Raw genomic sequence first — 23,025 nt, 5'->3', positions numbered from 1 at the left:
ATAAAACAAATGAAGAAAAAAAGTCAGTTCAGAAACAATTTAATTTTAAAAGAAAAAGTGTGTGATTGTGGGGATAAACAGCTACGAAGTATGGTAGGGCGGGCGGTAGAGTTTATATATAAATCATTTTCACAAATTGTATAATTGTATGGGACGGCATTAAATGGAAAAGGTGGGCAGAGTTTTGTTGGAGGTTTGGTTCTTTAATATTTATGACATCGTCAACCAAATCAAACCATATATATATATAAGAAAAGGAAAAAAAAAAAAAAAAAATGATTGGAGATCCTTGTCGATTAATTGTCTTAGTTTAAGGCTGATCATATCTTAAATTTCATAAAAGATATTATTTTTATTCCTGTCCTTGGAATATATAATATCAAACCCCGGAAATAATATTGATTAACAAACAAATTAATGATTTAAAGTAGAAAATTAGTACATAATATGAGTTAATTCTGTAAGAATTTATAAGATCGCATATAAAAAGTAAATAGTTACTATACCTTGGGACATCGAGAAGGAGCTGTTCTGTTTGTTTTCCTGTCTTTGGAAGAATATATATATTTATAAAAGTAATAGTAGGACATTAACATGAATTATTGGCGTGACACATTCACAAGAAAGTTAAAAACAAACTCAAAATTAAAGTATGACTTGGAATACAAGGAAAACAAATTTAGTTGAGAATGTGTTCAAATTAAGAGTACGAATTTTCACCCACACTTCGAAAGGCAAGTCCATTTATGTGAAAGTGGGGCATCTGTCACAATTTTTATTTATTATTTATTTATCTGAAAAGAAGGGGTCATAATTGTCATTCAAAGGATTAGGTGGTCTACCAAAGAAAACAATGCCTTTATTTATTGTTCATTTTCCTATTACATTGTTCAATGTAATTTCTAAATCATGTATATCTGTTTTGCAAACCATAAACATTAATAATTACAGGATCAATTAAGTGTGAACTATATATGATCTCATATAACTAACTTAACAAACCACTCTTCTAATGGGTGCTTTTTGATTAAAAAAAAGGAAAACAAGAAGAAAGGTTTTCAATAGCAACCTCTTGGGTAAGCAATTTACAAAGACATTTTTAGAAAGTTAATATACGATCTAGAAATTACTATTATTTTAGAACACACAAACAAAAAAGAAAAAAAAAAATGGAAGGAATGGCTGACACCGCATTCATGTTTACATTCATGAACAGTCGGCCACAACGAGGTGGGCATATTTCGAATTAATTTTAAAGACCTAATCAGCAATTTATCCATCCCAATGGGGCATAATGAAATAATTGGAAACAAATGGGGGAAAAGAGCAAAGGTGAAGGAGAAGGCAGATGCAACTGGAGAAGACAGCCCTCTGGGAATTGGAGGGGCGCTTCCCTCGGGAGAAAGGTAATAAGCGACCGCTCCATAAAGAGAACAAATGGGGCTCAGAGGCTGTCATGTTGGGGGGTTTATAAAAATAAGAAAGAAAGAAAGAAAGAAGCAGAGAAGGTAGCTACGATTGGGCAGTGAGGGAGGCAGGGTCACAGACGCGGGTGAGAGAAAGAGAGAGCTGGACCATAAATAATAATAAATAATAATAATCCTTTACCTTTACTGACTTTAGTTACCCTCAAACCCAGGCTGGAGCATCGTGCAGGGGATGCTTCCTTCTCTCTTATCTTTCCTTGCGTTGTTGGGGCATTTTTATTTGGAGTGGACAAACAAAAAGAAACAGAGTACAGAAAGCTGAGAAAAGAAAGAATATGCCAATTTTGGTGTGGAAGAGAGGGTACGGAACATGCCCTTTTCAGAAGAAAACATGGGAGGAGAGAGCATTTAATATGCAATTAAACAACTGTGATAGAAAAGACACAGAAGTGAGCCAACTTATTATAGGCAGTGTGCAGTGGTGAGAATCCACGTGGTGACTTTGTTCTTTCTTTTTTCATTCCGATAACACAACCTGTTTTCTTTGAGCAAAGGATCTGCAAGTTGTCAACCCCAACTTCTTCTTGCTTCTCGTTCTTCCTAGACTTCTGCTTTTTTTTTTTTTTAGGAATAAACTTCCCATCCCTCTCCACACCTTTTCAACTTCGACCCATTCAAAACTCAAATCTTTCCACTTCCTTTCACTCTCATCTCAACTTGCTTTTCAAGATGCTTTCCCTCAGCCTTTTTGGTTTTGGTTTTGGTTTTGACGCACAATACAACTATTCTCCCACCAAACCCAGATTCAATCTCCATTATGTCCCTCCAAATCTCGACTTATCTTCCAATTACATAAAGTGGGAGGGGAGTTGGAGGCAGATTAGCTTATTAAATTAAACAGAAGAGATCAAATCCTAGCTGCCCCCAGCAACTTCGGAGAAGGTTGGCCTGAAATTAGCTTAGAATATTATCCTATGGAATAGAGTATTCTTTGGCAACTTGCTCGCAACCCAACAATGATGGATGTGAGTTGTGACAGCGTGGCAACGAGGAGGGAGGATCTCAGGAGGTTAGGTTAGAGAAGTCATTTACATAACATATGTCAAATCGAAAATCACGAGACTGTGGTATTGTATTTTAGTGGGCAGCAAATGGGAGGAAAAGTCTGTGAGATTTTTCACGCGAATGGGCATGGGCACCACAACAAGCCAACTCTCTCACTTTCTTTTCTTTTCCTTCTATGTTACGTAAACACGAGAACTTGAATCCAGGCTTAATCCCCTACGCCAAGAAGCCCATGGAGAAAACTGTAGAGAAAAGGCTGGAACACACTCGTGGACGGCCTTGCAACACACTTGGATCAAATGCACTCTTGACACTAACTCAAATGCACTCTGACCCATCGACTAAGACTAACTAATGCACAAGATTGTTCTAAATGAGTGGTGAATAAGTAACAGGATTGGCAAAGATGAGTTATTGGAAGAAAGCGATGAAAAGAAAGCAAGCATGAAGCTACACTCTTGAGAGCAATTATAGCTGCGACATATTTAGCCTCAGTACTTCATAATGCTACTATAGCTTATAGCTTGCTGCTCGCTGCAACTAAAACAAATGCTGAACTAATATTGAAATAGTAGAGCTTGGGATGGAAAGTCTATCATTGATATAAACTTCTAGGATATTTGCATTCCGGAAAAGGGAACTGCACATCCGTTCAAAAGCCCTATCCGGAACCAAATTAGAAGAAATTCGAAGATTGATTGGCCTTGTTGACTGGAACTGCAGCAAGGGGAAGTCTTTGGTGTTGCAATTGATCCCCATCAGTAAAGAAAAGTTAGGAGGCTTTAGTTTGAGCAAGATTAGAAGTTAGTTGGCCTCTTTGACTATAAAATTGGATGCAATTTTTCTCTATTTCTCTCTTTCTCTAGTTCACTTTCTTCCAAAAAATTCATCTCTGTGGATCCTGTTCCTTTATGTGAATCTTGCTATTAGTAGATGGTAATCCTCTTCTGAAGGAATTTGAAACAGGTTTGAGATCGCATCATTAGCAGATAATTAAGTGGTATTCCTGTTCCTGAATATCAGATTCGGCTGTTTTAGATCTAATCATCCAATTATAGCCACTAATCTCCATGGGTCCTTTTCTGGATGATTGTTTGAAGGATGGCTCATTCCAGAATTGTTTACACTGCCCTCGAAATGTCCCTTGTTCTAGAAATGGCCAAAGTAAAGAAACTTGCTGGATTTCAGAGTACACAATCGAGTTCTAGCACGAAACAAAAAAGAAAGGTCCAATACCTCAAAGCCATTTTACACCAAACCTTATGCATAGAAAGTGTTGCACATAGTGTAAAGATCACTTACAAAAGACTAATGTTAGAGGAACCATTTGAACATAGACCGAAAGTCAGTCATGACAAAGCTTGTTTTTAGAGATGGAGAAGAGGATTGAACTCTGAATCCATTGGATGTGGTCTGTCTGGAGGCCTTTTTCCTTTTCATTTTCAAAATTGAACTTTAAAGGTACTTCCACATTTCAGAAGAATTTTCTTAATATCAGAATACTAATCTAGAGAATATTCACCAGTTTATGGAGGAAACTGGAATGGAAACGTACCAAAAAGAAAAATCTGGATCAAATTTTCAATTCAGCCACTCACGCTTGACTAATTTTAAAAGCTAAAAATTGGGAAGTTTTCAAGAAACCTTTTCCTTAATCTGGTCTGGTTAATACCTCAAAAGCGTTATAATTATTGAGAAAAAAAAAAAAAACAAAGAAATTATTACTGGATAAACTTTCTTAGAGAAAAATAGTTATCAAATAAGTAATTTATAATGGTAGTGGATGGCAAAATTAGTTTACATATTTACAAATAATCTATAATTATGACAATACCAGTCCATCATTGATTGACCATTTTTGTAGTTTATAAGTGATAGCTCTACCCATCATAGACCATTTGTTGTCTTTATCTCTAATAGATATCTATCACTTATACACTACAATTATTTTGATATCTATCACTAACCATGGTTGAAAGATATTATGAGCCTCCTATCTAACAACTTTATTGAATAACAAGACTTTAAGATCTAAATTCTTCAAAAACTCCAAAAACGATAAAAAAGTCAACCCAAAAGAAAGTTTTGAAATAGATTACCTTGATAATCAAGATCAAAAGTAAAAGTAAAGAAAACCCATAAATTGAATCACTTCACAAAATAGCTTGATAAAAACTACTTAAATGATTCTACCTTGTCGATCTAAACCCAAGAAATAAAAAAGAATAGGCTCAGGGCTTAAGAAGCATAATAGCTTTGAAAATAAACCTTAGAGAACTTATGGTCAATTGAAAGATTGTAACTATCATACTCATCAATACAATAATGACCACTAACAAATTATAACTTAGAAAAATACAATGAAGCTTCCCTAAATTCAAATATATGTGGTACAATTTTGTCATCAACCATGAATGTTTGTGGATGATAAGACACCTTATTTCGTATCAATAGATCATTGATATGTCGATAGCTTTTTAATGGCTATCATTGATAAAATATTTATAAAATATTTCCATGTTTTTCATTGATAGACCATTATTCTACACCCATCGATTCTATTGTTGATACAATAGAATTAGTAATTTATTGTTATTTGTTATGAAAGTTTTTGTTACTAAATTAAATTATCAGTAATTTTGCTGTTTTAATCTATTGATATAGTATATTAATAATAAATCACAAATAATCCCTAACGTAAAGAAAAAATAGATCAAATATCATTGATATATCTTTTTAAATCACAATCGATTAATATATCAATAATATAATTAATAGCAAATAAACATGTTAACTATCACATACTAAATTATATTATAGCAATAAGCATGTTAACATGATAAAATGAAATTTAATGTGACATGTATCATTTTTTTTTTTCATGTTAGGAAGGTATACAAGTAATAGATCTAATACGATAAATAATCATACAAACAATAATTTGTAAAAAAACTAAGTGAATTATTACTTAGGTACATTTGTTTATTCTATTGGTTATTGACAATATACTTAATAGTCCCGGGACATGCAAATAATTATTGACAAATCACAAATCCGATGTTACTAATATATATACACATACATACATATTCATATATATATATATATATATATATGGATTTATTGATGCGATATATCAATGTAACTCCAATTGTATAACATAACAAAAAAGTGTAGGGGGAAAAAACAATCAGCCTATAGAGTTCAAAGCTACAAATTAAACAAATAATTTACTAAGCCTAGGCTAAACAACTCTAAATCCTGAGCACAAATTATTTAATTTCACGTACTAATTACTTCCTCAATCAAACCATTCTAAACTTAAGTAACTTACTACCCAAACTCCCACTCAATGCGTGTGTGATATTCGAAGCCACAGGCGTTTCTTGCAGAATCGTCATCCTCCATTAAAGGCAAAAGGTCAATAGAGTACGACCTAGCTGTTGGCCCCATTTCTCAGATACACTTTGAAGTTTGAAGACACAGTAACTCTCAACTTTAAAAGTCAGATTTGATGTGTCCCATTTGGTACCAACGTGTCGCTTTACATGTTACTGTGTCTGACCTCTTTTAAGTTTCAAGTCTTAAAACCAACACCCCATTCCTCCCTTCTCTCCCTCTCAAAAACTCGTACGTCGTCTTTATCCTTCAAACTCCGTATCTTTTCTGGTTCACTCATGGTCATGGCCATGCCGAAATGAGTTTCTATTCAAACCGCTCTTTTGAACCCACGCTGTCACAGAAGACAGATTTTCTCCGGAAGCCTTTGAAAAGAAGGTCTCACACAAGAAAGATTCCAAGGGAATCTGTAGTCAAGATGGCGGAAGCTAGAAGACAGATAGCTCAAGCTTTGCAACTTCACAGATCGTCGTTGGCCTCTTCGTTTTCGACGACGATGTCTATGGCTGAACCCATTGGCTGCCATGGCTGTGAGTTCGAGAAAAAGCTCATGTTTTCAGGTTCGCAGCATTTTTGCTATTCGATATTGGAGTCTATGCCAGTTCCTCAACCGACATGGTCGACCACTGCACCTTCTGTGCTGCGTTCTCCAGAGGCCCCGATGGAAGAGCAGGAAATTTTTGAGTGGGGAGATGGGCAAGCTTCTTACGCTTGGTGGCTTGGATTTTTGAAGGCTTTGGATGTTGATAGCAGCGACGACACAGAGTATCCAAATGCAGGGAATGGAAATGCGGTGGGGATGAGTTCGATGGTGTTGACTCAGTGTCAGGATGGCTTGGAAAGTGGAGAAGCACTGTTTCTTGAAGCGAGTGACAACACCTCGTTTACAGATGAATGGTTGATAATTCCTATTGGTGAAGATGGGGGATTCATTGACAACAACTGCCTTGGGAATGATTTGGCATCTAACTAAGTTCTATGTGGTTTTGCTTAGTTTTCTGTTACATTGTTGGGGTTGTATGGTTTACCATTTTGCCTGGAATTTCCCTCCCAACGGTACGATTACTTGTTTATGGATCCATCTGAACCCCTTTTGTTCATTCTATCAAGTCATGACGGTGGATGATAAAGGGTGCATGGTGATCGGGTCAAGTTTGGTGGGTTGACCGTGGACTTAGTAGCAACTTAACCGTTACTCTATTCTATGAAGTTAGTATTTTAAGAATTTATGTTGCCCATAACAATATAAGTTAGCTCTAAACGTTCGGGAAGAAAAGTAGTCTGGGGTATAGTCTACGTACCAAAAACACTTATACTTCAAACTATGCGTTTTCGACAGATTAAGAGGGGAAAAAACAAAAGAATTTGAGCTGGAATGAACAATAATCTCATATTGACCTGGAATGAACAACCAAAGAATTTGGTTTCAATTTAAATGCGTTAGATATTGTCTTATTTAAATTCAAATAGAATGACATGAAGGAACAACATTGTCCAACATTAGCTAATTTTGGGAATGAGACCTTTTCAACTTATATAATACTATCTCCATTAGAATAATCCATATAGGACATTTTGGAAAATCCCCAAAAGCAAAACCAATCATGGGAGGTTAGGCTCAAATGGACAAATATCATATCAATGGACAATATCATATCAACTTATATAATACTATCTCCATTAGAATAATCCATATAGGACATTTTGGAAAATCCCCAAAAGCAAAACCAATCATGGGAGGTTAGGCTCAAATGGACAAATATCATATCAATGGACAATATCATATCAACTTATATAATACTATCTCCATTAGAATAATCCATATAGGACATTTTGGAAAATCCCCAAAAGCAAAACCAATCATGGGAGGTTAGGCTCAAATGGACAAATATCATATCAATGGACAATATCATATCAACTTATATAATACTATCTCCATTAGAATAATCCATATAGGACATTTTGGAAAATCCCCAAAAGCAAAACCAATCATGGGAGGTTAGGCTCAAATGGACAAATATCATATCAATGGACAATATCATATCAATGTGGAGAGAGTCATGGTCATAGTTGACATTTTTTATTGATCCTAGGATGATGATATGGGGAGTCGATGTCAAGACTCCGGTGAATGAGCGTTTTTGGGCCTACATCCATGGGGCACAACTTTTTGCGATAGTTTTGGACTTTGTCCGAATAAAATAATTGTGCCAATGAACCCAACACCATATGAAGTCACATTAGAGCATTACCCTGGATGAAAATTAGATTTTTGGCTGTTGTAGTTCTAATTTTTTGTAGATCCATGTAGCAGCAGACTAGACTAGCTAACCATCATAAGAGTCCCAACGCCATTAAATATTGAAGTATTTTGATATATACCTGAACATATCCAGACCAATCATAATATCAGAACAGAAGACGTCATCATTTAGAATGTTTTGCAAGTTGAGGAAAAGGGTCCAATGACAACCTTAGGGAGGACAGTAAATTCAAGAAATATTGGGTCATTCAAGAACAGACGAGATGAAATATAAAGTAGGCTTCCTAGTGCATGCCACCAGACAGCTCAAACAGACTAAGATACGAGGCTGAATACATAGAGTCACCTCATCTGATTCTGAGAATCCTTTGTTGCAACTTAAGGGCCAGAAGTGCAGATGGAAGTTTTGTGGCTATCCTGGCTCCACTTCCAGAATTCCAACAGAATGGCCCTACCCTTTATTACAATTTTAGAATTGGAAATGTTTAGTCTCTGTGGCATGTCTTGTTTTTCTGTTTTCTTTCCAAAGGTGTGGTATTTCATATGCTTCTTACATTTATTCATCCATATGTTTGCAGTCCTTTTTTCTCAACTAAATATGAAAAGATTGAATAAAGGACGAAAAGCATGCGCTGGAAAGAAGTTTATTGAATCAAAGCACGTAAATATCACGAGTAAATGACCATACTTTATGGTGACCTCTCCAATGCTAAATCAAGCAATCTGCGAAAGAACTGATGGGGGTATACAGGTGGTGTCTCCGCTAGTGCCTGTGCGTGCATAAACGACACATGATTATTTAGCATTCAGAAGTTGGATGGAAAACACTATATGTTAGCATGCATCATGATTGCGCTAAATTCAGCACGTATGATGTGGGGTAAACTCTTGCAAGTTCGACATTTCAAGAATTCTTTCCAAGTTTTTTTTCTACAGCATAAACTAATGCATGCGGAAGCTAATAATAAAAAAAGTAGTAATTTGAATTTAGTTACTACCGAGGAGGAGGTGGAAGCAATTTCATCCACAAAAATCCCAACTAATTCCGGGAAGCAATGAAATCCCGTCCTATAAAATGATCTCCCTTTCAATCATTCAAATCATTCCTCTCAATTTCACTTCAATTTTTGTTGTCACCAACAACTGGTATCATAGCGATCTTGCAGCAGCAAGAATGACAGTAGAAAAATAAGTTGAGAGCTACGTTCAGCCCGCCATCCCGAAGTTCGATGGTCACTGTGATCATTGGGCGATGTTGATGGAAAATTTTCTCAGATCAAAGGAGTTTTTTGATATGGTGGAGAGGGGTTATGAAGAGCCAAATGAAGGCGAGGTACTCTCAGCTAGTCAACAGCAATTGTTGGCAGCATCAGAGTTGAAGAACCTGAAGGTCAAGAACTATTTATTTCAGTTCATTGATAAGACTACCTTGAAAACAATGCTTCAGAAGAAGACATCCAAGGATATTTGGGATTCTATGAGGAGGAAGTATCAAGGCTCAACGAGAGTAAAGCGTGCTCAACTTCAAGCAGTTAGAAGAGACTTTGAAATTCTCCAAATGCAAAAGGGAGAAACGGTGATTCAATCATGGATGTTGCGGTCGTAGAAAAGATTTTGCGATCATTAACTCCAAAGTTCGATTACATTGTATGTTCTATCGAAGAAGCAAACAATGTCGAAGAGATGCAAATAAATGAACTTCAAAGCTCCCTGTTAGTACATGAACAGAGACTCAATCGTACAAGTGCAATAGAGGAGATGACAGCCTTAAAGATATCCACATCAGGTGAAACTTCAAGCCCTAGAGGTAGAGGGCAAAGAAGAGGCAGAGGTCGTGGGAGAGGCAGTCAAGAAAGAAGTGGAGATGTTGGCAGGTCAGCAGATCTAGTCAGAAACGATTATGACAACAAAGGCAAGAGACACTTTGACAAGTCTAAGGTGGAATGCTACAGATGTGAACGCCTTGGGCATTACAAAAATGAATGCTATACCAGGCTCCAAAAGGAGAAAAGAGATCAATCCAATTTTGTGGAGAGAAGAGAAGAAGAAACATTGTTAATGTCATTCCATGCTATGAAGGTTGCAAATCAAGGTGTATGGGTCGTAGACTCTGGATGCAGCAACCATATGACAGGTTGTAAGGAATTCTTCTCAACTTTGGATGAAAATTTTCATACTACGGTTTCTCTTGGCAAGAATTCAACTATCCAAGTGATGGGGAAAGGAATCGTAGATATCAAGACTAGAAATGGCTTTGTAGAGTCTATTTCTAATGTATTCTACATTCCTGATTTGAAGGCCAACTTACTTAGTATCTGTCAGTTACAAGAAAAGGGGTATGTGATCACATTCCAAAATGATGAATGTGAGATTTATGACTCCAAAAGAGGATCACTTGCTAGATGAAGATGACCACCAACCGTCTATATCCGTTGATGTTAAATATCGTTGCCAAAAGTTTAATGGTGAAGAAAGAAGATACCACCTGGCTTTGGCATTTTAGGTATGGTCATCTACACTTCAAAGGATTAAAGACGTTGTCTTCAAAGAAGATGGTAACTGGGTTGCCAGATATTACTCCAACAGAAATTTGCGAGAGCTGTGTAGTAGCAAAACATGAAAGAAATTCTTTTCCATCCGGAAAATCAAGAAGAGCTCAAACAATTTTGGAGTTGATTCATTCAGATATATGTGGTCCTAGCTCTCCAGCATCAAATGGTAACAAGAAATATTTCATGACCCTCATCGATGATTTTAGTCGAAAAACATGGACTTATTTCTTGCACGCCAAATCATAAGCCTTTGATTGCTTCAAAAAATTTGTGCTACTATAAAGACGGAAACTGGAAGAAGAGTCAAGGCTTTAAGAACTGACAGAGGTGGAGAGTTCTGCTCGAACGAGTTTATTAAATTTTGTGAAGAGAAGGGCATAAGGAGGCAGTTAACAACCACATATACACCACAACAAAATGGTGTGGCCGAAAGGAAAAACAGGACCATTCTCAACATGGTTCGAAGTTTACTAAATAAAGGAGAAGTCCCAAGAAATTCTGGTCAGAAGTTGTCGTGTGGTCCGTTCACATTCTCAACCGGAGCCCTACTTTTTCCTGTTAGAGATATGACTCCACAAGAAGCATGGAGCGAAAGAAAACTTGCAGTAGACCACTTTAGAATCTTTGGGTGCATAGCATATGCACACATTCCTGATGAGAAAAGGAAGAAACTTGAGGACAAGAGTTTGAAGTGTGTGTTCCTTGGAGTAAGCGAGACCTCTAAGGCGTACAAGCTCTATGATCCTTTGACAAAGAAGGTGGTGGTAAGTCGTGATGTAGTCTTTGACGAAAAGAAGACTTGGACATGGGAAGAAAAGATCACTATGAATCAGCAGATTCCTGTAGATCTTGAAGAAGAACAAACTGAAGCCCCTATTCAGCCTCACTATGAGCTGGAGAGAGCTCATCACAAGCTCAACAAGAAGAACCAATAGAAGATCATGATCATAATCAAAGAAATCCAAGAACAAGAAAGAGACCAAATTGGATGATTGATTATGAGATGGACTATGAATCAAGTGATAGTGGTTATTTTGCATTCTTTATGGATAGTGATCCAATTGTCTATGAAGAAGCGGTAAAGGAGAAGAAATGGAAGGAAGCTATGAACAGTGAAATCAAATCCATAGAGAAGAACAAGACTTGGGAGCTCACTGATCTTCATAGAGGGCAGAAAACAATCAGAGTAAAATGGGTTTTCAAAACCAAGTTGAATGAAAACGGTGAGGTGGATAAGTACAAGGCGCGACTCGTTGCAAAAGAATACAAGCAGAAGTATGAAATTGATTATAAGGAGGTATTTGCACCAGTGGCACGTCAAGATACTATCAGGCTCATAATTTCTATTCCAGCACAGAAATCTTAGCCTATTTATCAACTTGATGTGAAATCGGCCTTCTTACATGGAGAGCTTTAATAAAAGGTATATGTGGAGCAACCAGAAGGTTTTGTTCAAAAGGGTAAAGAGGAAAAAGTATACAAGTTGAAGAAAGCTTTGTACGATTTGAAGCAAGCTCCGAAGGCATGGTACAGTCGCATTGATTCTCATTTTGAAAAGATGAGATTCACTAAATGCCCGTATGAACATACGTTATATGTGAAAACTGAAAAGGGAGGTAACATTATCATTATTTGCTTATATGTTGATGATTTAATATTTACTGGCAATAATGAAGAAATGTTTGAATTTTTTAAGAAGAGCATGATGAAGAAATTTGAAATGACAGATCTTGGTTTGATGAGATATTTTCTTGGAGTAGAAGTTACTCAAACTCCAGCAGGTAACTTTATCTGTCAGAAGAAATATGCTCAAGAATTACTTGAAAGATTTAAATTGGATGAGCACACATTTGGAACTCCATAAGAATTGGGTTTGAAGTTGCACAAGGATAATAAAGGGCGAGAGGTTGATAATAGGTACTTCAAACAAATTGTGGGAAATTTGATGTACCTAACTTCAACAAGACCAGACATCATGTATGCGGTTAGTATGATAATTCGTTACATGGAGCATCCAATGGAAAAACATCTCAATGCAGCAAGAAGGATACTTCGTTATGTGAGAGGAACTTTTGATTTGGGGGTATTCTACAAGAAAGGAGATGAACCGAAGATGGTTGGCTATACAGATAGCGACTATGCAGGTGATATAGATGATCGTAAAAGCACTTCCGGAAGTATTTTCATGATGAGTTCAAGAGATATTTGCTGGTCTTTAAAGAAGCAATCTATTGTAACACTCTCAACTATAGAAGCAGAATTTGTGGCAGCAGCAGCATGCTCGTGCCAAGCAATTTGGTTAAGAAGAATGCTTGAAATTCTTAATCGGAAGCAACCAGGTATGACGGTTATATATTGTGATAATATGTCAACTATTAAGTTGTCTAAAAATCCTGTGTTGCATGGAAGGAGTAAGCACATCGATGTTCAATTTTTGTGTAAAGAAGACATTATTGAACTCAACTTTTGCCAAAGTGATGAACAAATCGCAAACCTATTCACAAAGCCCTTGAAACAACCATGGTTCAAGAAGCTTAGAAGAAAGATGGGGATGTGCAGAATCCAAGATGTATATCAAGAAGATGAAGTGAAGTCGTAAACTGATTTTTGCAGAATTCAGTTTAAGGGAGGGTGTTGAAGCTAATAATAGAAAAAGTAGTAATTTGAATTTAGTTACTACGGAGAAGGAGGAGGTGGAAGCAATTTCATCCACAAAAATCCCAACCAACTCCGGGAAGCAATGAAATCCCGTCCTATAAAATGACCTCCCTTTCAATCATTCAAATCACTCCTCTCAATTTCACTTCAATTTTTGTTGTCACCAACAATGCAATGATAGACTCAGATCATAATAAAAGAACACGTCAAATAATTAAAATTAGAATTTAAAGGATTTTTTAGTGTTCGAAGAACATTGATGTTCTACAACTGACATAACATAAATCCAGAAAGAAATAGAGAAAGAAAGAAAAAAAAAGAATATATCAAATGCAATTCTTACCTGGTGGATGAGAACTGTGGAAGGTGTCATTCCCGGGACAGTATTAACTTCAATGACTAAGACCTAAGAACAGAACAACCTCAAGTGATGTCAACAAATATGACACTTGAAAACATCATCAATTCCAGGTTAGAATTCAAGTACCATGCATAAACCCCAAAAAAGACTTCAGTTTCAGAGAAACAACAAAAACGTTTGATTAAGAGAAACAACAAAAATACTTGGACAAGCACCCCTGACCGTTTGTTCCAAACTAAGTGCATAGCTTGCTTTTATGAGGAAAATGTGCACGATATTTTATTAGCGAGAAATGCAAAGTATTCCTTTTGGTAACGCGTTATATATTAAATATTAAATGCTTCAATGATGTCTTGTTCAAAATTTTGGTAAGCCAGAAAATGGAAAGGCATTTAAGGAGAAATAATTAAATTAATTACCTCTCCACTGTCAACATTTACGAATGCATCTATTCGGGAAAATCCTTCCAGCTGTAGTGCGTTTGCAATCAGTTCAATATGTTGTTTACACTTCTCCAGCGACTCATTACTTAGGCAGAAAGGAAAATCCTCATAAATACATAATGTTAGGATAAATTTTACGCTTTCGAAGTTCAAAAACTAAAACAAGAACATGTTAAAGAATGAAGTATCACCACAAACCTAATAATCGATAAAGGTGGTGGAGTTAAATTGATGCCAGTCCCACCTGTCAATTAGAAATACGTCAATGGACACTTCAAGAAACCACAGTTACGAAATCAAGTATCCATAACGCTCTATCACATGCTGAAAGTACATAGCGTCGTGTTTAACTACTAGGCATTTATGAAAATAAGCAATTTTTTCTAGTTCTGATAAATATTTGCTCGACACCCACCATAGACAGGGGCCAGGCAATAGCGCACTCCCTAGATTTTGTATAAACCCAATTGAATATAACTACAAATAAATATTAGCATTCCATCTTGGTTTGGAAGAAAAAGATAGATCACCTTGGAATTTCTCCTCAAGAGATAAGATATCCCCACTTTCCTTGACAGTGACGCTAGGACTCAATGAGTGCATTGATCCACGTGTTCCCACAACACCTACGGTTATTTCCACCCATCTACTCTGTCCTTTCCACAAAAGTCGTTCAGACTCATTGGTATATTTGGACGAAACAATTATCTCATCGGTCTCGATAAAAGGTTCAAAAATCAAGAGCTCTGGAGGTGGTTTTGGCATTTCAATCATACCGTGTGCCTATAATTAAAAAATGATAATATTACTGACTTTAACATCAAGTATGAAAACAACAATATAACCGAAAACGAACTTGATTTCAAGCAATTTAGCCCAAAACCATTAGAAAAATAAGTAATCACGAGGAACAACAAAGATGCATATTTATCAGCGATTGATTGTCCACATTTTGTATTACTACCCAAAGGCACAGACTGCATTTCAACGTCGGGTGTCTATTATTTCTGTAAGATACTCTACAGCACGCATACAGGTTCGTCCTTATGGATTCGGATAGCATCGCATGAAGAAAAATTCCTAGAGATGCACATAAGTATTTCTACCCTTGATAAACTATTAGAAGGAATTCTGACGAGGCAGTACTCCAATGCTTTCGCATACACCGCAAGGTCATCAGCGCAGCTGCATGAAGAAATAATTCAAATGAAAGTAAATATATAAATGTCTTTTTTACTATAATTTTGATATGCATAATAACGAGATGCTTTTTTATATTCCAAATGCTCAATCAAATTTTTAGAGAAGGCGAACAGCAAACGACGTGTTATATATTTTACCATAGTCTTGCAACCCCGGTTGAGCAACCATCTCTAGCTGGTTTAACACATAACGACTGACACTGAAGCTTGCAGGTTAAGTCATGCCATAAATTTAATGTAGGGATATTCAAGAGCTCATCTTTCCTCCTCGCATCCTTTTTAATGGTAAGTACCCCCATGTCTGAAAGCTATTCATAAAGATAATTTGTGAAACAGGATATATGCTGGTGTTATAGATTATACAAATCTGATCTCATCTAACAGTCAGTTGGATAACGTACATGGTTTAGGGCCAACGAAGTTGCTACTTTGTCCATGCATATGTTAGAGGCTGCCACTCCGGGACCTTCAATTGAGAAAATGAAATGCAAAGTGAGCAAGAGAAAGCACAACTATTGGTAGCCCTCTTTGACCAATAAGGTTTTTGGCAAACCTGTATAAGGAACTCCTTTGGCCTCTAACAATGATTGAAGCATGCCATTTTCGCCGATGCCTCCATGCACTAAAATGTATACAAGATAAAAGTCAAAACACAGTAAATTTTTATGCTATGATTTTCTAACTTCGCTGCACTGTTCTTCAAATTCCAAGGATCTATCCTGCGAGGGACTGATATTAGTAAGTTTTCTAATGCCGTTATAATTGCCCTCATATAAAGGAGAAGAGGAGCGCATGCCAAGGATTGGCACCTGGCAGTAGAAACAGCATATACGAAGGGGAATAGAAGAAAGAACAAGCAGTACAAAGGTGCTCAGTATGAGCACCTGGCGGTTAGAAACAACACCTGCTATAAACACTGTCGCATCAACTTCCTTCGCTTTCTTGATCCACTGCTCCAAGGAAAATTTCACAGGTAATTCATCTTTGATATCAAATCCTGCAAACCAACTATGCTTCTTCAGACCTTCTTCAAGATCAGTCACCACTAGCTCACGCAGATGAGATGTTAATGCTGCACGAGTTGGTTCAAATGCCTCAATGCATGCAGCAAGAACTTCCTCTGTGGTGTGTCTCAGCACAAGTGAGTAACTGCTTCGAAAAAAGAATCATGTTAACGAAAAATATAAAAGGGCTAGCCGCATAAATAAGCGTTGGTGAACCTTTTTGTCCAGAACATATTCTAAACATTGTTGTCTTGTGGACTTAACCTCAATTTAAATGATGGGGGATGATACATGCCAAAAATGGAAAGAAATGTTAAATATTTAAGAGATCTCTTTATTTACGGCATGATAAGATATCTGGATGCCAACAACGTTTAAAAGTTTCATACCTTGCATTTAGATAAGTATGTTGACGAATTGACGTTCAAAAGACTAATTATAGAAGTACCAAATAAATGGTCAAACGTAATCTCAAATATTTTAAGCTATGGTTCTTTAAAATGGTCGTCATAGACATGGTGTCATTGTCACTTAGTATTATTTTTCCTGAAAAATAGTTGGCACTAAACATATCCCTGAGAAATAGTTATAAGTTCCAGAGATAAAGAATTTTAAGAGGGATAAAGATACATAAATTCACAATAGTCAGAACTTACGGCAATGACCAAACTGTTTTGGAAGTCATGTCAGCTTCATTTTTGTCCAAATCCACACTAGATGTTTGCTCGATAGACGGGGCAAGTAAACATGGAGTTACTTCAAGCTGTAGCGATAAAAATCATACTCAAATTAAAATAGGAAAAACAAGCACACAGAAAGAAATAGTCCGTTAATGAAGGAAAACAAAACAAATCTGTGGCATTGGAGGTTTTGTATCCATCTATCACAACTTCAGGCAGAAATCAGCATAACTCTTGATGCACATTAAGCAACGGGAAGTTCTCAAACTGAGTTTTTTTGTAGGATTTTTCTCTCAGGTTGATACAGAATATTTAATTATCAATAGAGTGCTTTTTGTAATTTCACATCATCCATGAAATGAAGGAATTTCATGTCTTAAAAAAATCATCAATTGTCCCATCAGTGCAAAGTTTTATACTCAAACTCGGTGTTCAGCTTCAAAACAACGGGAGAAATACAAAGGATATAATATTCAAAACTAATTAAATCGCATCTTGATTATGAGCACTTGCACTTTCAACCTTTCAACTGTTAGGTATTTGAACGTTTAATATCCAAGATCAAGGCAGAATTGAGGTAACTTACATCATCAAATGCTTGCAGATTAAGCCAAACATTTGTTCCACTCATAAGAGATACTTGACGTTCTGATGTGTCTCCTCCAAAAATAAGAAAAACTTTTTGGTTGCTTTCTGTGCTAGAATATGCTTGACTACGTTGAGAGGAGATTGATCTTCTAGGCATATTTCCGGACATACAGTCCAATGATCCTAGACTGGGATACCGCAAGCAAGCATGGTAAATAATGCTCCTAAGTATGTTTGAGTGAGAAAAACCAACCTGGAAATGAGTATATCAGACTTAATGATGTGACGTATGTAGCCTTGAGATCAAACACATGATAAATTGGAAAACAGTAGCAAGGAAGATGAGAATAACTAGAGGTTCTGGCATAACCCGTTAAATACTAATGTATATTATGTGATCTAACCAAAAGAATAATGTGATTTCTCTTTAAAGAGGCTAAATTTTTTGACGTCCTTGCAGAAAGCCCTACAGGCAGTACACAAGCAAATTCCATTAACCTCCAGCCGAGATCCATTGGACAAAAGAACATTATAATGCCAACATATTCGAAGTACCTTTGAGGCTTGCTGAAACAAAAAACTGGTTTGTTCCATCCCACTTATCTGTGTATATAAATAAGATTAATAAGGAATTGTTGAAAGAAGTATGCTACTAGTAAAATTGTAATTATCAGCTAAACAAAGCATCATTACCAAATTTATGTCTGTATACACTACTGTGCCTGATGCAGTCCTTCCAAACTTCCCTGTGGAGGATGAAGAATCATGAGAGGAATTAGGCAAAAACCACCCATCAATTCGGGCAAAATCACAGAGACCAAGTCCTTTGAAGAGTAAAGATGCTCCTTCACGGATGCTTTCTATCACATCAATAGGAAAACGAGGAGGAGTATGATATGCAACCTGTTTCATAAATGCAGACTCGTTGATTAGAAAAATGAATATAGTTACTAGAAAGAGTTTAGATATAATTCAAGCTAGTGAGTTCAAGAATAGACATAGCAGGCATGCAAGTATAAGTGGCACGACACCATCACTGAACCTGCTGGGTGGGGAGATATTTCCTCCGGTAATTGAAAATTGCATCCTTTTCTCCGGCATCAGCCCAACCATGGGATTGAAGCTCAACCTAATTTAAGGAATAGAAGAAGAGAAGGATTCTAAGATGCATTATATGTAGTTAGGAAAAAAAACAAATCAAGTAAGTTATGTTGAGATAAAAAAAAAATACATACTTCTGTTGGTAGTAGTACAACAGGATGACAAACAGAACCAGATCCCACATCAAGGACAATTGCAGTGAACTCACTGCCTCGTTCAAGAAATACTTCAACAAGGACTTTATCGTCAATTTCCTATATAAGATAAATGGTGCACACTTTATGAAATTGAAATATGAATGATTGATTTACATTTTTATCGAATCACATTATCAGCTTGAATGAGATTTAGTATTACTAAGCGATTGAGAAAAATATGAAGTTCAAGGCAAGATTGTAGAGAATAAATGATTTCATGCCCTGCATCAGCACAAGGTATTGGCAAATGTCATAGCACCTTTGAAATAATCTCATTAGCTTTCTTAAGTGAATCCACCACTCCATATGCAACCGACACACCAATGCTTGATCCTGCTCTTGCTGGTTTTACCTGATTGACACCAGAAAAAAAAAATTCTATTGTAAAAATTTTACAATCCAACCATAAACAGATTCCACAATAAGTGAACATTTTACTTACAACAACTTTTCCTGAGCTAAGATCTAGCTGATTTCTCAAAAACCACTTTGATAGGTCAGATTCACTTACACTACCAGCCTGAACATCATTCCATGAATCAGAATATTACACTAATAAAGGATAGAGGCGTAAGGTCTAAAGTCAAACCGAAATAAACTAGATCCTAACAATCTTATTTTTTACACGTGCACACACACACAAAGAACCTTAATTGAAGAGCATTCAAGTAGGCGGATACTAAAACTATGAAGAAAAATAAGGTTTGTTGAAAACTACCTGTACCAGAAAATTAGGCACTGTTATGAATCCAAGTCTATCGAGCTCCAAGGAGGCGTTATACTATCAGTTACCAAGGGAAACAACAGGTGAGCAATGCTAAAAGAAAAATGGTTGATTATGACAAAGTATGCAGAACATGTTATAGGTATCCAGACACAAAATGTAAGCAAACACCAAAGATAACTATATTACAATTCAATGAAGAAATTACAATATAAACAAGTAATTTGCGGTACTTGCACCTTCCCTCTTGCGATCTCTCCCAGGCCCTAATTCACTCCTCAAATGTCTAACTCCCTCTATTGATAACTAAACTCCATAACCACCTACCTAACTAATCACTACTATACCCTCATAAAATCCCAAATCGCATTCCTATCAGAAAATATCCCAAATGTCTCCTATACAAAACCTCCTCAGGACACCATCTAACTTTAGTTTACTGAACTCAACCATTTTACAGCATGCTCCTTGGCCCTCATACCCATACAATCAGGAGACAGTTTTTACAGTGTATGCATAAAACACTATCCTACTACAACTAACTACACTATCCTACTACAACTAACTAGATCCAGGTAATATCTAAGTACTCAACTCCAAGGCTATGCAATTGTTTTTTTTTTTTTTCTATATATTTCCATGCTTTCTTTGATACTTACTGTATCCACTTCTCTGAATGTTACGTAAAAATTAGTTGTGATGCAAAATTTTGAATTGGTTGTCTGTTTTCTCGCTGGAGTCAAAACTTTGTTTTGGTTCACCGAGAATTCAATTCCACAGCTCAATTATAAAATGTCATATCCAACGTAATACAGAAGCCATGTATGTCTTGAAAATTTTATACACTAGACCATCATACCTTGTCAAAGGCATGTGCACACTCCGTTGAACCTGTTCCAACAAATGGAATGTTATGCGTTTCCAGTAGTTCCTGAAACACATCAACGGACATTTATAATTTATTTATTTATTTATAACGTACATGAAGAACAAAGTAAATTAAATCCACATTGTGAAAACTGAAGTTACACCTGGATCCCACCATCTTCACCAAACCGACCATGTATAACAGGGAATACTATGTCCACGGAAGTAGAAAGGTGCTCAGCAAAGTCAGTCAAAGACCGGAAACCGCGGGCAAGGCTTCACAAACGAACAGTTTAACGTCTTAAAGTCCCCGCAAGCAAAGACTCAATATCAATTAAAGATAGTCTGAACTTACCTTTTAAGTTTAAAATCAAAATCTGCTGGAGTGTTTGAATAAACCTATGAATGAGAAATAGCACGTAAAATGTGACGTAGAAAATCAGAATACAGGATGCAAATGTTGAAAGATACCGAAGATCCTTCAGATTTTGTTCCCATTTTTTAACAGAGTAAGAAACTCAGGAGCATGAAAAGTACGACATCAAACGAAGCAGGGATCAAAGATCAAGGCTGCAGGTTACTCGTACCTGAGCAGAAGATATTGCGTACGCATTCAACTCCGGATCGATGTAGTAACAGCTCACTTGCAAATCATCTCCCTAGTGTAGACAAAGTCGATGCATCAAATTAAGCTAATTAATGGCTACTGCAAATCATACACTCAGATAGTTTTTCTCGATAATAACGATTTTAAACCAATCTCCTTAATAGAATTAAAATTATATCTCAACCATGCAAAACTTATCGCATCTGATCACTTGTTTGTCAAAATTAAAAATGAGCACCTCTTTTTGTTGACTTATATTAGCTAGCTAAGTCTGTTTTCACCATAATATTAATAAAGAAAAATCGTTGCGAACTATTTTTAGTCTCTGCTACGAGCTAATCTATTATCGATCACATATTAATCCTAGTGCAGAGAAGTCCTTAGCTATTGCGTATGTTCCCCTGCGTACCTGTATGTGATCAAGAACTGATCTAGCAGAATTGAGAGAAATTCCACGTTCCGCAGACGGACCTCCACAGATAAGTCCAACTCTCAACGCTTCACATTTCACACTATGTTTCTCCCTTTCAATCTCTGTAGCCGCCATTTCAGCTACACCGTCCTTAACCACCATCTTGGCAGCAGCACGAGAGACTCGGATTTTGGGAGACTGAAGCCGCCGAGCATGATTATGTAAATCCAGAGACAATCGGAGGAAGCTGGAGGAGAGTGTTGGAGTGAAGTTTGAAGCTCTCGGTTCAATGTCTTTGCATAGTACTTTGCATGTAGAACAATTTGCTTTATGTGCCATAGAAGGAGGAGGAGGGGGAGGAGACGGTAGCCGCACGCTTCAGCTACTCTAAAGAGTGATATATAGTTAATGATGTTGGAGGATGATGGGCTTATAAGTGAGGAATACTAACTCCATTAGTATGAGGTTTTGCTTTGGGCTAATGTTGGAGGATGATGGGCTTATAAGTGAGGAATACTAACTCCATTAGTATGAGGCTTTTTGGAAAAGCCCAAAGCAAAGCCATGAGAGCTTATGCTCAAAGTGGACAATATCATAACATTGTGGAGAGTCGTGTTCGTCTAACATGGTATCAGAGCCATGCCCTAAACTTAGCCGTGCCAATAGATTCGAATGTCAAACAAAGGACTCCAAAAAGAAAAAAGGAGTCAAGCCTCTTCGAAGGTACGAAGGCAGTCAAAAATGACTAAGAGAGTCGAGGGGAGGTGTTGGATGATGAAAGTCCCACCTCGGCTAATTTAGGGAATGATCATGGGCTTATAAGTGAGGAATACTAACTTCATTGGGATGAGGCCCCCTTTGGGGAGCCCAAAGCAAAGCCATGAGAGGTTATGCTCAAAGTGGACAATATCATACCATTATAAAAAGTCGTGTTCGTCTAACAAATAATTCAATCTAAAAGAAGGAAGGGAGTGGAATAAAATAAGCGACGGAGATAAAGCAAGTGTTCTATCATTTGTCTTCGTCCTGTAGATAACGGTTCAAGTTTGGGGGGGACGGCGGACGGCAGATCACAACGAATCAAACAAATGAAGAGAGGAAAAAGAAGGCGCGTATATATTCCATAAATTAATCAAACTGGCAACTTATTCTTTTTAACTGACCACGTGTTTTTTTAAAACTCCTTTTGAAAATGTATAAATACTTTTAAAAAATATAAGAATAATAATAATAATGGCGTGGACAAAATTGGTCCGTCCCACCAGACCCCCAAATGCACTTATTTGGTGTCGTTTTTAAGTTCACCATTTTGATTCAATAATTGCTCTCTGTGTGACCTCATGAACTGCCTGCTTTTTTTTCTCTAATTTATTATTTGATTGAGAAATGCCCCCACACATATTCGTCAGCCTTATTAGTGATACAACGTTAACAAAAAAAAAAAAAAAAAAAAAAAAAAAAAAAAAAAAAAAAAA

At 36.6% G+C, this 23,025-nt stretch overlaps 1 protein-coding gene and 1 long non-coding RNA gene across 5 annotated transcripts; one reads left to right on the top strand and one right to left on the bottom strand.

Moving 5' to 3' along the window:
• Window positions 1-1,170: 1,170 nt before the first annotated feature.
• LOC111481502 lies at window positions 1,171-22,642 on the bottom strand. Of its 4 annotated transcripts, XR_002718061.1 has the most exons (27): window positions 22,497-22,642; window positions 21,548-21,960; window positions 21,119-21,190; window positions 20,887-20,930; window positions 20,696-20,807; window positions 20,524-20,595; window positions 19,659-19,721; window positions 19,383-19,460; window positions 19,200-19,292; window positions 18,878-18,997; window positions 18,685-18,771; window positions 18,336-18,545; window positions 18,198-18,245; window positions 17,641-17,895; window positions 17,031-17,137; window positions 16,275-16,519; window positions 15,924-15,992; window positions 15,772-15,836; window positions 15,509-15,678; window positions 15,275-15,353; window positions 14,699-14,951; window positions 14,367-14,412; window positions 14,145-14,253; window positions 13,708-13,770; window positions 8,843-8,924; window positions 4,592-4,694; window positions 1,171-1,745 (listed from the first exon to the last, which is right to left on the bottom strand). XR_002718061.1 is itself a non-coding variant. In XM_023126949.1 (26 exons), the coding sequence occupies exons 2-25, from the start codon at window positions 21,887-21,889 to the stop codon at window positions 8,844-8,846; spliced, it is 2,883 nt and encodes a 960-aa protein (XP_022982717.1). In that variant the 5' UTR covers window positions 21,890-21,960; window positions 22,497-22,642; the 3' UTR covers window positions 4,488-4,694; window position 8,843. The 4 variants fall into 4 exon arrangements, 3 of the variants coding, with proteins under 3 accessions (XP_022982717.1, XP_022982718.1, XP_022982716.1); XM_023126949.1 differs by lacking the exon at window positions 1,171-1,745 and having other exon boundaries at window positions 4,488-4,694; XM_023126950.1 differs by lacking the exons at window positions 1,171-1,745; window positions 4,592-4,694 and adding an exon at window positions 7,911-8,273.
• On the top strand, window positions 9,385-12,895 carry LOC111481503. The gene is made up of 5 exons (XR_002718062.1): window positions 9,385-9,500; window positions 11,465-11,470; window positions 11,543-11,548; window positions 12,175-12,180; window positions 12,885-12,895. It is a non-coding gene; the product is annotated as an uncharacterized LOC111481503 (long non-coding RNA).
• Window positions 22,643-23,025: the final 383 nt, after the last annotated feature.

The sequence above is a fragment of the Cucurbita maxima genome, unplaced genomic scaffold (assembly GCF_002738345.1).
Source record: "Cucurbita maxima cultivar Rimu unplaced genomic scaffold, Cmax_1.0 Cma_Scf00007, whole genome shotgun sequence".
NCBI classification, from domain to species: Eukaryota; Viridiplantae; Streptophyta; class Magnoliopsida; order Cucurbitales; family Cucurbitaceae; genus Cucurbita; species Cucurbita maxima.
The sequence above is the reverse complement of the archived record's forward strand: the minus strand, read 5'-3'. Positions and strand labels throughout refer to the sequence as shown.

What these genes read in the sequence shown, in the direction of transcription:
- LOC111481502 (XM_023126949.1), bottom strand. Translation starts at nt 21,889, where the DNA reads ATGGCACATAAAGCAAATTGTTCTACATGCAAAGTACTATGCAAAGAC. An exon ending in ACCGGGGTTGCAAGACTATG is followed by an intron (nt 15,354 to 15,508) that starts GTAAAATATATA and finishes TTCTTCATGCAG; the next exon opens with CTGCGCTGATGACCTTGCGG. An exon ending in CCACCTTTATCGATTATTAG is followed by an intron (nt 14,254 to 14,366) that starts GTTTGTGGTGAT and finishes TTTCTGCCTAAG; the next exon opens with TAATGAGTCGCTGGAGAAGT.